General features: G+C 36.9%; 2 protein-coding genes across 3 annotated transcripts in view; both read right to left on the bottom strand.

Moving 5' to 3' along the window:
- Positions 1–15,807, bottom strand: part of LOC137185978 (interferon-induced very large GTPase 1-like) — a 65,315-nt gene that overhangs the window by 48,368 nt on the left and 1,140 nt on the right. The gene's annotated exons all lie outside the window — the stretch shown is intronic.
- Positions 844–9,398, bottom strand: LOC137186665 (up-regulator of cell proliferation-like). The gene is made up of 2 exons (XM_067595758.1): positions 9,314–9,398; positions 844–6,345 (listed from the first exon to the last, which is right to left on the bottom strand). The coding sequence occupies exons 1-2, from the start codon at positions 9,339–9,341 to the stop codon at positions 1,664–1,666; spliced, it is 4,710 nt and encodes a 1,569-aa protein (XP_067451859.1). The 5' UTR covers positions 9,342–9,398; the 3' UTR covers positions 844–1,663.

Raw genomic sequence — 15,807 nt, 5'->3', positions numbered from 1 at the left:
TTCATTGTGTCAGAAGTTGAACATGATCAACAGAGCAGAAGATGCCACATTATTCCCACAGCTGGCTTGTTTAGACAATATTTAAACATGAGCTAAAAGGTCAGTTACAACAACATAAAGACTCTTATTCACTGACTTTTATCAAACACACATCAAAAGATTAAATGTTTTACATGTTCCTATTAGAAATGAAACTGTAAAAATATTAAAGAATAGTGATGACATGTTAGAAAACATCTGTTTCACATGAGCTTTGTTCTTCATCATCATCATCATCAACAGCATCATTATCTGTAACTCATGTCATTATGTATATAGTTGTGTTACAAGATGAATAAAACGAAAACTTCTGTACTCATTAAAAAGTAAAATGCAAAAATAAAAGAATACAAAAAATAATGTTTTTAAAAGATAACAAAACTGTTTTCTAGTCTTTAACTTGACTTGTTCAACACATAATATCTAAAAGAAAAAAGTTACATTAACAACACATGAAAGGACGTCTCAGTATTTGTTCATGAATCAAAAAGTAATTTGCATCAACATGCAAACATTTGAACTGATGACAATTTATTTACTTTAATCTCCAAGAAAATATTAATAACTATTTTATTTTAACATGTTGTGTTTTACAAGTAATGTTAAAGAATAAAACTATAAGAAATGTAAAAAGCAGTAAAACATGTTACAAAACAGCATCTCATTAGATGACCTTTCAACTACATAGACCTTCATCATCATCATCATCACATTGTATTTAAGATAATAAAATAAGAAGAAAAAAAGGTAAATATTTAAAAGTCTGAGTGATTGTTTCTGTGCACCAAAAGTTATTGATTGACTGGTAGTAACCATTAGAAAGCCAACTGAAAACACTGAATGAACCATGCTGACATCTTCATCATCTTCATCATCGTCATCATTATCTTATCTATTCACATAGTCACATATCAATATGAAGAAAGAAGAAAAAAAAAGAACAAAAACAAAAAAACTAATATTATAAATCATGACCTTTTTTTCATGTGGTCTTTGTAGAACATTATAATTGTCATCGTCAGCATCATAATTGTGTATTTACATGTATGCAAATGAAACTTGAAAAAAGAAAAAAACTAAACATTTGTAATGATCACAAACCAAAATATAAAGATAAAACCATAAAACATCATCTCTTTTTTACATGATCTTTGTTGTACGTCATCATTTTCTTTATCATTATCATGAACACCAGTCATTAATCATGAGAGAAGAAAACAAAACATCTGTAATCTCCAAAAAATAAAAACACATAATAAAAAGTAAAAGAAATATTATAGAAAAAGTTGAACAGTCTAACAACTATTTCCAGCTTTTCAACTTCTCAACAACTTGTTCAACTCATCATTTGTTCATCATGTTCACGCGACCAAAGGAAGCCACAGTATTCACTGTCAGCAGCTGCTTTAGTCTGTTTGAAAGTCATTTACATTAAAAACAATATACATTAAAACAGTATTGATATATTTTGAATTTAACTAATTGAATTTGACTGATCTGATCTGCTGAAAGCTCTCATGTGTTTAGTCCTCGTGTCCTTTTGCTCCTCTCCAGTGTTCATTTTTATTTGAAAAAAACTTGCATGTTTAAAATTTGGTTTTGTTTAAAGACATTTGTATGTTGTTCACTTCATGTTGAAGGCATCTTTTAACCCCTTCAGTGCTTGTTCCTTTGTGATTTTCCTCCAGGCCTCTGGAACATCAGCTGGCTTGGCCTTATATTCTTGAGCAAATCTGTCATTGTATTTTACCAGTACAAACTTCCAGTAGTCAGATGCCTCTATGCTGGGATCTGGAGGAATGTGCCAGTCTGGATAGTACGTGGTGTAGTCTTTGTAAGGATGCCACTCTCCTTTAGTGTCTGCATTTTTAAATCTACGTTCACTTTGTATATCAGTTGTACACAGCGTTGCAACCAGCTTATCACTGCTATCATAACTGTACCTACCAAGACCTTGTGGTCGATGAACAGCTGCATGATGCTGCTTGTGATCTTTGCCTCCAGCCTCACAGGGAACTTCACAAAATGGACATTGTTTTCCACAACCAAACACTCGCTTGAAAAGCTTCTCCTGTGGTTTGATTGGAAGTTTGTTCAGAGTCTCAGTGATGTTTTCAGACTTTGAGAATTCCTCCTGAAGCTGTTTGTTCAAGTCTTTTATTGACATTTTGAGGCTGTTGATAAATGGATGACATGTGCTTTGAATTTGAAACAAGGTGGTTTTTTCATCCTCCTCTGAAATTGAGATGTCTTTAATCAAATACTTCCGCATGTTGCTGATGAGCTCTGTGATGCTTTCATTGTTGTCTGGCAGTTGAACACCATCTGGTCCTTTTGTGGCCTGCTCTAAGGCTGCTGTGATTTTGTGAACTATCACCTTCAGATTCTCTTGTTTCAGTTTGGACAAAGTTTTGTCCTCTAACATTTGTTGCTGGATTTGCTGAAATATCCAATCTTTCATATATATTTCATAGTTACAAATGAACTTGACAAAACTGGCAAAGTCATCCTTTTGGAGCAACTCTTCCTGAATGTTGTACTGGAAAAAGGAGCGGGAACTGAACTCTGCTGAATGACAACCTCTCAAAATTTCATCCACGATGTTTATTCCCAGAGATCCGTTGATGGACTCTTCCACAGCAGGTTTGATACAAAACTGGACATAACCCTTTGCTTTGCGCTGACAATCATCTCTCTCTTTGTATAAGTCAAGAAAATCTGACAAGTACTGATTCTTGTACTTCTGCAGCTGAATTTGAGGATCATTATCTGACAAGAATTTTTGGTGCATTTTGATGAATTCCCTTGAGGCAATGCCACACATGTGAAGTTTCAGGTCAATCACAAACTGTGTATTTATTTTGCGATTACTTTTATCAAGGGATTCATCCATTATTTCAAGAAGCTCCCTTGTAAAAGAGTCATTGTAATCTTTGTTTGTCTTTGCTTTATCAAACACAAACTGTGTGCAAGACTCAATGACACTGTCAGCAAACTTCTGCAGATCTTCTAGTCCCCGAAACAGATTTCCAACCTTCTTCATCCAGGAGTCTGTATGTTCACGTCTGGTTTTAAATCGATCCTTCCCAATCTCCTTTAAATTTTTAATGTTCTGCAATTCCTCATTTACATTCTGATTTGAGAAATTTCCTCTCAACTGATTCAGGACATATGCTGCGATATCTCGCTCTTTCAGGCCAGACACATTTTTAGTGGCTTCAGTCCACATCTTTTCAAACTTCTGTGTCAGCTGTTCATCAGACAGTTTATCAGAGTTTTTACAGTCACTCAGGAGCTTCATGACCTCGTCTTCAACCCCGCCTCTGTATTTCTTCTGAATGTCTTGAACATTTTTTGAACTTTTTCTCAGCTCAAGTGCACAATCCAGTTTATTGTTCACTGAATGTTTGATTTCCTTTGCAAGACTACTGACGCTGTTGAAAAAGACAGTTTTGTATTTTTCCATCAGATTTACATTCTGGTCTTTCTTTTTGTAGTAGTTTGTAAGTTTCTCCTTCATTTTTCCTTCTTCAGATGCTATTTTTTCTGACGCCTCTGATTTTTTTGATTCAACCAAAGTGCTCCAAGTTTGAATATTAGATTCATTGTCAGAATTTAAGATTTCCATCTCTGCATCTGTTTGCCAGGAGAGGATTTCTTTTCTGAACTGCCATTCCCATTGATTGAACTCTTTGCAAAGGTTGTCGTAGGCCTGAGCCACAAGAGTGTTTCTGAAACTGAAGATGAAGTTCTCATATTTCACAGCTTTCCAGAGACTTCTTATCCATTCTAGAAACTCTGGGATCTGTGAGACGTCATTGCCTTGGTCTGTTTTCACTTTCGTCAAAAGATTTCTCTTTAAATCTGCTACAGCTTCACTGTAACCTGTGTTCACTGCTGCCATCGGAGGGGTTCCTTGCCAGAGTCCTGGGATGTTCCAGTGGTTTTTGTCCATGTCATAGTCCAGCACATCTGTGAATGCTGTAATAGAAGGCTTCTTTTCCATTTCAGCTGCAATTTGTGTCATTTTATTGAGCTGCTCCAAGAGCTTCTTTCTATCTGTTATGGTATTTTCATGAGCTGAAACTCCAGAAACATTTTGATGCACAAAATGACAAACTGGCTTTTTACCAATTTCCTTCATTCTCAAGAAGGCGTGAACTGCAATTTGCAGGATGTCTTTCATCTCTGTTGAGTTCTCCATGGCGAGGTTGATAATGGTGACATCACTTAAACCAATCACAAAGGTTGCCAGCTGGTTGTCATGCTTATAACTTTCATCTAGTTCTGCCAAATCAGGAGATTTTAGACCCTCTGTGTCAATGAGAACTATGAATTCATAATTCAACTCATGTTTCATGTCCTCTCCAACTTTGAGGAAAAGCATATAAGCTCCTCTTGTGCATCTGCCGCTGCTGACAGGAAACTGCACACCAAACATGGTGTTGAGGAGTGTTGACTTCCCTGTACTTTGAACACCCAGCACACTCAGTACTAACAGTCTGCTCTTCCCTCCAACCTTCTTGTGAAGCTCCATTAGCACATCTGTCACCCATCTCTCTGGGATGTTGGAAGCATCTCCATCCAAGAGCTCTAAAGGATATCCATCCAACAGCATTTCAGCTGCCAAACCAGGGAGACGAGATATTTCATCAGCAGTGTTTCTTGAGCCAGAAATTGAGAACTCATAGATGAGTCCCATCTCTCTCATGTAATGCTCTACTCCTAAAGAGCTCTCCATCAAAACCTGTTGTGACTCTGCAGTGAGATTTTTATCTTTCTTCTCACATTGCTCTTTGAATTTTTTGCGCAGCTCAGACAGTTTCCTCCGTGAATGTGTGTTAAACGTGAGTTTCATCCACTTAAGGAAAAAATCTCTTTCTTCTTTGTCACTTGTGGATAAAGTTTTAATAAAACTCTTCATTCCTTTGGACAGTTTTTGTTTGCTTTGCTCCTCCCTAATTTTTTGTTTTTCTGCCTGTCGCTGGGATTTATACTCTTCAGGGCTTGAGTCACCAGATTTCAGTTTACACTCCTCCTTCTCTAACTGTGATAATCTTTTCCACTTAACTCCCTGAAAAGGAAGTTGTTGTTTCTTGTAGTCTGGTATACTTCGCCCCTCAATGTCAACCATGATCTCCTCAACTGCTTTCTTTTGTTTTTCACTTGAGTTTTCATCCACAGATAGACCAAGTTCAACAGCTATTTCAACCATATTGACAATGTTCAATGTGGGAGTTTCATCTGGCAGTGAGGTCTTGATGGCTGCACAAAGTTTCTTTGAAAACTCTGCAACATTTACCTTTGGGTCTTTGATTTTCACGCTGCTTTTTGGTAGCTCTAACTCTTCCAGTGTTGTCTGGACAGACATCATGTCCTCTCTAGAGCTGTCCTTGCGATTAACATTCAAGAAGAGTTTGGATTTCACATCTTGAAGAGAAGTCAGAATCTTGTGCTCATTTTCTTCAACTTTGTCCAGGAACACAAAGGTAGCAGTTGACACTTGATAAAGAAACTTGAATTGTGCGAGTGACTCACAAATGTCTCCTCTCAAATTGGCAAAGGCAACTGGTCCTGGAAATATGTCAAGAGTTTTTTTGCCACAGGGAAGGTACCAGCAAACCTCGACTAAACCATTGGCTATTTCTCTTTTAAGTTCTCCTCCTTCCATATCTCTGTGTATGAAGATGTTGTGATTCTGCTGGCCACTGCTGAGAACATGATTCAAAACTTGTGACTTGGACAAACTACAGTTTTTCAGCCCCACAAAGGTAAAGAATGGTATATTTGCTTGGACAATGTTGTCTTCAACAAATCCTTTTGATTCAGACAAATCATGTGGACGCCACTCTTTGACGATGTCTCTCAGAGCCCACAGCATCAGGGAACACTGACTGTTATCACCATGAGGCAACAGCAGTGGGACAGAAAACTGGCACATTGACATCTTGAGGGCCATTTCCTGTTGCAAGAAGCTGTCAGCACAAAGAAAGAGTGCAACTATGAGGTCGAGAGGGTTAACCTTGTTGTCTGCAGAGTCATCTGCAGTGAACAGGCCAAAGTCAAACGCATCATTGTTTTTTTCCTCCTTCTTATTGTCAGCATCATTGTTTGATAATTGTGTGCAGTTTCTGCATTCTGCGTTGATTTGAAAGAGTTTCCTGAGAAAGCACCATGGTATTTTCTCCAGTGATTCAACAGTTTCATCATAAATGCTGTTTTTGTTGATTTCCAGAAGAGACTGAAGAGTGAGCTTGTTGGGATAAAATTTCTTCAGTCCAAGTTTGGAGAGAAAGTTGAAAAAGACTATGAAAGAGAAAAAAAGATCACTTGTAAAAACAAGAAAAATTAACAGAAAAATGAGTAACCCTCTATGACTTAGCATGTTATATAACATTAATTTTATTTGTATGCTATTTTTAAAAGTGTTTTCAGTATTGTATTGGCATCTATGGAGGACCTGATTTGATTCAGTTCTGCCTTGTGATTAGCTTGTGGAAAACAGGCCCAAGATTGTGTTTTTTGTGAAATATCTTGTTTTCTGAATCATTGATGTCTTTAATTAACATGTGTTATGAAATGCAGTTGTGTTTCTGGTTTGTAACTGTGTTTTGTTCAATGTTGCTCTTCAGGGTTTATTCTTATTACAGTACAGAAAATCAGTTGCATTGGCCTGTGTCAATTTAATGTAAAATTATTGTTCTTTAGAAAACCTCTTTCTTTCTTTTTCTTTCTTTCTGTATTCTCTACCATGTTTTCAATTTGTTATGTGAAGGATTACTTCAGGCTATAGCACTCACATATCTGTTTCACTTCTTCATGCAAACTCTCAGTGTGCTGTGTATTGAAGCACTTACTTGGATTTAAAATATAGTGCAATGTTGTGTTGCATCATTACAAATTCACTGATATATATTCATTTCAGTCAATATATGATTATATTTTGAATAATTTCTTATTGAATGAATTGAAATTTTATTCAAACACCACATGATTGGACACTTTATGGTGACAAAATGTGCTTAAATCAAAAAAAAATCAAACAGAATCTGGAAAACATTAAAACGGAGCTCATAAGGCCCTACATGACCTCTACTGAGAACACTTTTTTTTTCCATCCAGTGGAAAACAACTTATTTAGACTTCCAGACATTACTTAGTGTAATGATAGTGTTTCAATTTGAGTCTGATTTTATATTTAATTATTTTGAATATGAGGATGCATTGTGCATGTATGTAATTTATTCATGTATTAATTTATTTATTTGACTCTCTTTAAGCTCAAGTCTATATAAAATATTTAATTAAAAATAAACTTGTATATCTAAAAACTGATTATTACAAACAAAAAGTAAGCAATTAGGCTTTTATTAATGAACACAATCTGATTATTAGTTTTTTTGTTTATTAAACTTGAATTTGAAATTGACCATCAAGAAACTGTAAAACATGACATTTTGTCTCAAGTGGGTGTTTGTTTGAATTTATCTCAGTATTAACATCTATATCAACACCATCTTCACCTCCACCTGCTTCACTCTGAACTGATGCTGCTCCGTCTTTCTCTCTCTCTCCACTTGTTGCAGTGACTTGTGTTTATTTTTTGCAAATTTGATTTGTCTCATTACTTCATCTCCTTTTGTTTCCTTTGAACATTTTTGTTTCATACTAAAGTATCAATAATTACATTACACTGAAGATCATGGTATCATAATTCTACGATAATTACATTAATATTTTGAGTTTATCTCAAACATTGGAGTTGAACTGTGGCCAAAGTAAATATTTTATGATAGAGTTCATGTTATCGTTTCTTTTCTGGTGATTTCACATAAATCCCATTGTTGAACTGCATCTATGAGTTCTCCTTCCTGGTTCAGACCTTCATAAATGTCTCTTGGTTAAAACTAAATCTACTTCAATAAATGTAGGTAATGTGAGTGGGAGTGTACCTGTAGGCTCTCGTCCATCTGTATCCATTGTAGTCGAGGTCAGTGTTTTCTCTTCATTCCCCTGCTCTTCAACATCTAGACACACAATTATATATCATTTTGTTTGACAGAACCAGTCCATCTTAAAAAATATATAAAATGCAATCCATTAGTGCGTTAAAATACTGCACATATTTCAATCATCACTAACTAGATACAGTTATGATCAACTTCAAATTATATTGTGAAAAAATGCTTTGTGTCACATTTCAATACAAAACAGTCAAATGGTTCCAGCATACTGAGGTTCACTGACACCTGACATCAGACTGCAGGAGACTCTGGGACGGTTTCATGCATCTGTTGTATTTATACTTGATGTAGAAATCAAAAGTATTTGATACAACTGAACAACAGGTTTCTATTTACCTTTATCTCGGGTTCTGAGGAGGAGTGCAGTGAAGAGATATCTCAAAACACATTAACTGTGATAAGTTATGTAACAAGTTATGTTGAGAATGTGGGGGATAGTCAACTCCAGCATATCTGTAAATTCATTCTTAAGCAGGTGTAAACAGCCATGATTAATCATCTGTCTGTTTAATCACTGCTTCACTTCTTCATAGTTATCAGGACTTTTTTTCATTGTACTGTCAGCTACATTCATTAGAAGTGATTTTCAACTTGCTGTTGATAAACACCTTTACTACCCTGCTGAAAGGAGATAATAATGTTATCATGAGTCAAGAAGCCCTTGAGTCGAATCTCATTTTGTCAGTTGTCACTGAACTTTTTCTAGTTACAGGACAACAGCATGGTAGACTATCAAGTCTTGCAAACTCTCTCTTGTTTCAAAATTACCTAACTACAAAACTAATGTAATGGAAACTGAGATAGATCATAGGTTTTTACATCACAGATGATGATCAAAAGGCTGTAAAATACGAGTCTTAAAGGTAAAACATAACGTTTGGCATGTAGGCTGTAATGGGAGGTGAGTGTAGGGCAGCTGCTCTGCAGGTGAACTGGAATGTTCTGTAATCTGATGTGAGTACAGCTCTACTCAACAGTGTAGTGAGTAATGCAAAGGGTCTCTACCACAAAGTGAACCTAGTGAGCTAGCCTGCTGCTAACATTGGAGCTAATATTGGAGTTGAACTGTGGCCAAAGTAAATATTTTATAACAGAGTTCATGTTATCATTTCTTTTCTGGTGATTTCACATAAATCCCATTGTTGAACTACATCTATGAGTTCTCCTTCCTGGTTCAGACCTTCATAAATGTCTCTTGGTTAAAACTAAATCTACTTCAATAAATGTAGGTAATGTGAGTGGGAGTGTACCCATAGGCTCTCGTCCATCTGTGTCCATTGTAATCGAGGTCGGTGTTTTCTCTTCATTCCCCTGCTCTTCAGAATCTAGACACACAATTATATATCATCTTTTTGTTTGACAGAACCAGTCCATCTTAAAAAATATGTAAAATACAATCCATTAGTGCGTCAAAATACTGCACATATTTCAAATCATCACTAACTAGATACAGTTATGATCAACTTCAAATTATATTGTTAAAAAATGCTTTGTGTCACATTTCAATACAAAACAGTCAAATGGTTCCAGCATACTGAGGTTCACTGACACCTGACATCAGACTGCAGGAGACTCTGGGACGGTTTCATGCATCTGTTGTATTTATACTTGATGTAGAAATCAAAAGTATTTGATACAACTGAACAACAGGTTTCTATTTACCTTTATCTCGGGTTCTGAGGAGGAGTGCAGTGAAGAGATATCTCAAAACACATTAACTGTGATAAGTTATGTAACAAGTTATGTTGAGAATGTGGGGGACAGTCAACTCCAGCATATCTGTAAATTCATTCTTAAGCAGGTGTAAACAGCCATGATTAATCATCAGTCTGTTTAATCACTGCTTCACTTCTTCATAGCTTTCAGGACTTTTTTTCATTGTACTGTCAGCTACATTCATTAGAAGTGATTTTCAACTTGCTGTTGATAAACACCTTTACTACCCTGCTGAAAGGAGATAATAATGTTATCATGAGTCAAGAAGCCCTTGAGTCGAATCTCATTTTGTCAGTTGTCACTGAACTTTTTCTAGTTACAGGACAACAGCATGGTAGACTATCAAGTCTTGCAAACTCTCTCTTGTTTCAAAATTACCTAACTACAAAACTAATGTAATGGAAACAGAGATAGATCATAGGTTTTTACATCACAGATGATGATCAAAAGGCTGTAAAATACGAGTCTTAAAGGTAAAACATAACGTTTGGTATGTAGGCTGTAATGGGAGGTGAGTGTAGGGCAGCTGCTCTGCAGGTGAACTGGAATGTTCTGTAATCTGATGTGAGTACAGCTCTACTCAACAGTGTAGTGAGTAATGCAAAGGGTCTCTACCACAAAGTGAACCTAGTGAGCTAGCCTGCTGCTAACATCGGAGCTAATATTGGAGTTGAACTGTGGCCAAAGTAAATATTTTATAACAGAGTTCATGTTATCGTTTCTTTTCTGGTGATTTCACATAAATCCCATTGTTGAACTGCATCTATGAGTTCTCCTTCCTGGTTCAGACCTTCATAAATGTCTCTTGGTTAAAACTAAATCTACTTCAATAAATGTAGGTAATGTGAGTGGGAGTGTACCTGTAGGCTCTCGTCCATCTGTGTCCATCGTAGTCGAGGTCGGTGTTTTCTCTTCATTCCCCTGCTCTTCAGAATCTAGACACACAATTATGTATCATCTTTTTGTTTGACAGAACCAGTCCATCTTAAAAAATATATAAAATGCAATCCATTAGTGCGTCAAAATACTGCACATATTTCAATCATCACTAACTAGATACAGTTATGATCAACTTCAAATTATATTGTGAAAAAATGCTTTGTGTCACATTTCAATACAAAACAGTCAAATGGTTCCAGCATACTGAGGTTCACTGACACCTGACATCAGACTGCAGGAGACTCTGGGACGGTTTCATGCATCTGTTGTATTTATACTTGATGTAGAAATCAAAAGTATTTGATACAACTGAACAACAGGTTTCTATTTACCTTTATCTCGGGTTCTGAGGAGGAGTGCAGTGAAGAGATATCTCAAAACACATTAACTGTGATAAGTTATGTAACAAGTTATGTTGAGAATGTGGGGGATAGTCAACTCCTGCATATCTGTATATTCATTCTTAAGCAGGTGTAAACAGCTATGATTAATCATCAGTCTGTTTAATCACTGCTTCGCTTCTTCATAGTTATCAGGACTTTTTTTCATTGTACTGTCAGCTACATTCATTAGAAGTGATTTTCAACTTGCTGTTGATAAACACCTTTACTACCCTGCTGAAAGGAGATAATAATGTTATCATGAGTCAAGAAGCCCTTGAGTCGAATCTCATTTTGTCACTTGTCACTGAACTTTTTCTAGTTACAGGACAACAGCATGGTAGACTATCAAGTCTTGCAAACTCTCTCTTGTTTCAAAATTACCTAACTACAAAACTAATGTAATGGAAACAGAGATAGATCATAGGTTTTTACATCACAGATGATGATCAAAAGGCTGTAAAATACGAGTCTTAAAGGTAAAACATAACGTTTGGTATGTAGGCTGTAATGGGAGGTGAGTGTAGGGCAGCTGCTCTGCAGGTGAACTGGAATGTTCTGTAATCTGATGTGAGTACAGCTCTACTCAACAGTGTAGTGAGTAATGCAAAGGGTCTCTACCACAAAGTGAACCTAGTGAGCTAGCCTGCTGCTAACATCGGAGCTAATATTGGAGTTGAACTGTGGCCAAAGTAAATATTTTATAACAGAGTTCATGTTATCGTTTCTTTTCTGGTGATTTCACATAAATCCCATTGTTGAACTACATCGATGAGTTCTCCTTCCTGGTTCAGACCTTCATAAATGTCTCTTGGTTAAAACTAAATCTACTTCAATAAATGTAGGTAATGTGAGTGGGAGTGTACCTGTAGGCTCTCGTCCATCTGTGTCCATCGTAGTCGAGTGTTTTCTCTTCATTCCCCTGCTCTTCAACATCTAGACACACAACTATGTATCATCTTTTTGTTTGACAGAACCAGTCCATCTTAAAAAATATGTAAAATACAACCCATTAGTGCGTCAAAATACTGCACATATTTCAAATCATCACTAACTAGATACAGTTATGATCAACTTCAAATTATATTGTGAAAAAATGCTTTGTGACACATTTCAATACAAAACAGTCAAATGGTTCCAGCATATTGAGGTTCACTGACACCTGACATCAGACTGCAGGAGACTCTGGGACGGTTTCATGCATCTGTTGTATTTATACTTGATGTAGAAATCAAAAGTATTTGATACAACTGAACAACAGGTTTCTATTTACCTTTATCTCGGGTTCTGAGGAGGAGTGCAGTGAAGAGATATCTCAAAACACATTAACTGTGATAAGTTATGTAACAAGTTATGTTGAGAATGTGGGGGATAGTCAACTCCAGCATATCTGTAAATTCATTCTTAAGCAGGTGTAAACAGCCATGATTAATCATCAGTCTGTTTAATCACTGCTTCACTTCTTCATAGTTATCAGGACTTTTTTTCATAGTACTGTCAGCTACATTCATTAGAAGTGATTTTCAACTTGCTGTTGATAAACACCTTTACTACCCTGCTGAAAGGAGATAATAATGTTATCATGAGTCAAGAAGCCCTTGAGTCGAATCTCATTTTGTCAGTTGTCACTGAACTTTTTCTAGTTATAGGACAACAGCATGGTAGACTATCAAGTCTTGCAAACTCTCTCTTGTTTCAAAATTGCCTAACTACAAAACTAATGTAATGGAAACAGAGATAGATCATATGTTTTTACATCACAGATGATGATCAAAAGGCTGTAAAATACGAGTCTTAAAGGTAAAACATAACGTTTGGTATGTAGGCTGTAATGGGAGGTGAGTGTAGGGCAGCTGCTCTGCAGGTGAACTGGAATGTTCTGTAATCTGATGTGAGTACAGCTCTACTCAACAGTGTAGTGAGTAATGCAAAGGGTCTCTACCACAAAGTGAACCTAGTGAGCTAGCATGCTGCTAACATTGGAGCTAATATTGGAGTTGAACTGTGGCCAAAGTAAATATTTTATAACAGAGTTCATGTTATCGTTTCTTTTCTGGTGATTTCACATAAATCCCAATTGTTGAACTGCATCTATGAGTTCTCCTTCCTGGTTCAGATCTTCATAAATGTCCCTTGGTTAAAACTAAATCTACTTCAATAAATGTAGGTAATGTGAGTGGGAGTGTACCTGTAGGCTCTCGTCCATCTGTGTCCGTCGAGGTCGGTGTTTTCTCTTCATTCCCCTGCTCTTCAGAATCTAGACACACAATTATGTATCATCTTTTTGTTTGACAGAACCAGTCCATCTTAAAAAATATATAAAATGCAATCCATTAGTGCGTCAAAATACTGCACATATTTCAAATCATCACTAACTAGATACAGTTATGATCAACTTCAAATTATATTGTGATAAAATGCTTTGTGACACATTTCAATACAAAACAGTCAAATGGTTCCAGCATACTGAGGTTCACTGACACCTGACATCAGACTGCAGGAGACTCTGGGACTGTCTCATGCATCTGTCATATTTATTTTTGATATAGAAATCAGAAGCATTTCATACACCTGAACAACAGGTTTCTGTTTATAAATTAATGGCAACTCTGCTGCCAGTTCTTTACCGTTTTTGTTGGAAAAATCTATAACAGTATAGGCTGGCTGCTTACTAATCCACAACAGTTTGTTTTCTACGTCACATATTAAAATAAAATTCTGGGTGTTGGGTAGTTGCCAAGTTTCTCTGGAAGTAGATCCTTATGCAGTTAGCTACAATAGCTAATGCAGGGACATCATTTCTGTCATTATTTTCAGTCACACTGAGATAAACATTTGAAATAATTTGAATCATGAATCATAACATCTAATGATTAAAACTCTAACTTTTCAAATACTGTGCTGTGAGTCCGGCCTGTCAATCAAACATGCCATTAAAGGCACAAGTCCCAATGAAACGAATGTGGCAGCAGTAAATAAGCCCATAATTAATTAATGACATTGCGACATCTAGTGGTGAAAGCTAGACGTCAACCTAAAGACCTTAAAATAAAAAGGTTGGAGTTGCATTTAATTTATATGGAGGCTCTTTTTTGGACTCTTTTTTGTGGCATAGCAAAAAATGTGAAAAGCAGAGTTTTAACTGAGCTAAACATCCCTGTATTAAACCGTTTTCATGTCCTAACAGTCCTATGCAGGTTTTGACCCCAGTAATTTCTTACAATATAGTGACATTAAATTGGGTCATATTGTCATGGACCACCGCCATGTGACATGCACACAATTTCAAACCAAGATGGAACAAAAGAGAAAAGGTCTCAACTACCAAATAATTATTTATTTTTCACATAGAGGTGTTTGCTTTTGCCCACATTATTCCTAGTCAGGGGGGAAATGTGCGTCCATCTGTACTCAGGGATGACCTAACCTTGAACTAAACAACCATGAAAAACTATTATCTTCACAGGGGGGCTGGGCTCTAAGAACACAGCAATAATAATAATGTTGATAATAAAACTACTTTGAGACTGCACAGCATACAGTGCATTTTCTGCTGAATGATAGATTGTTTAAAGCTGACCTTTACCACTTGCATCATTCTATTGACACTCACCCTTGCAGCCAGACTGTGGTGTTGGTGGAGTGTCCTCTACTTCTGCACTGTGTAGATCAACAAATGAATCTTCATCACTGACGTCCTTAACAAACAAGAATAAGAATATGCATGTTCAGGTGTGTTAAATGAACCCATCCACTAATGAACTATTTTGTAATTTTATTTAAATTTATCTTCTGAAGATGTACAAGGAGCAATTTACCTCCATTGTTGATTTTATTACCAAAGTATTATAAATATCCCACAAAGTTTAAAATACAATGCTGCCTGCTTGACTATGGACCAAAACCAGAAAATCCTAGCACAAACCCGACCCAGAACCACTGCACACATGGACATATATGGACCATTTATACCACTGGTGGACTCGGGAAGGGGGCAGGGGGTCAACCACCCACTCCCCCCACCCCGACCCCCACCACCAACCCACCCCAGTGCCCCTGAGGACAAAAAAGTATCACAAAAGTGCCCTCTAAGATGATCCTACTGTAAAGCAAACCATATAAAATGCCCCCTAAGGTGCCCACGCAGGAGGAAACATACCAAAGGGTAAATCAGGATTAAGTGCCCTATAGAGTGTCTCTCTATATGTGACAATCTGGAATTAAGTGCCCTGTAAAGAACAGCCACAAGATGTAATGCAGTGTCCTATAAGTTGCCATTATAATAGGGGTGAGCTGGGGCCTCTCCCGACTCCTTGCCCTCCGGAGGTAGCTGGCTGTGGTACCTCCACCCCTACCCCTCTTATAGTAAAAAAAAATCTATGGTCACCTTCCACTGGACAAACTCTCTCCCAAAGGCTCTGAGAGTGGTCCAGCTGGACTAGGTTTGGACCGTCTCCAAAACAGACAAGCAAACAAACAAACAAATACTACAGGAGGAATACCCCTTAGCTGGTCTCAGCTGGTCTGGTCCCTGGGCTGTGGCTGTGTTGCTGTGTGGGGGCGGCTGTCGTGTGGGAGGGTGATGGTGTCCTCCCCTCCTTGGGCTCTGTGTGTTTGGCTCCACCCCCCATATCCATATTAATTTAATTTAATTGATATAAACTCAAATAGATATAAATTGATATAAATTAATATAAATATCTAATTAT

This window comes from Thunnus thynnus, chromosome 1 (assembly GCF_963924715.1).
Source record: "Thunnus thynnus chromosome 1, fThuThy2.1, whole genome shotgun sequence".
NCBI classification, from domain to species: Eukaryota; Metazoa; Chordata; class Actinopteri; order Scombriformes; family Scombridae; genus Thunnus; species Thunnus thynnus.
Note: the sequence above shows the minus strand (reverse complement) of the source record. Positions and strands in the feature narration are given on the sequence as shown.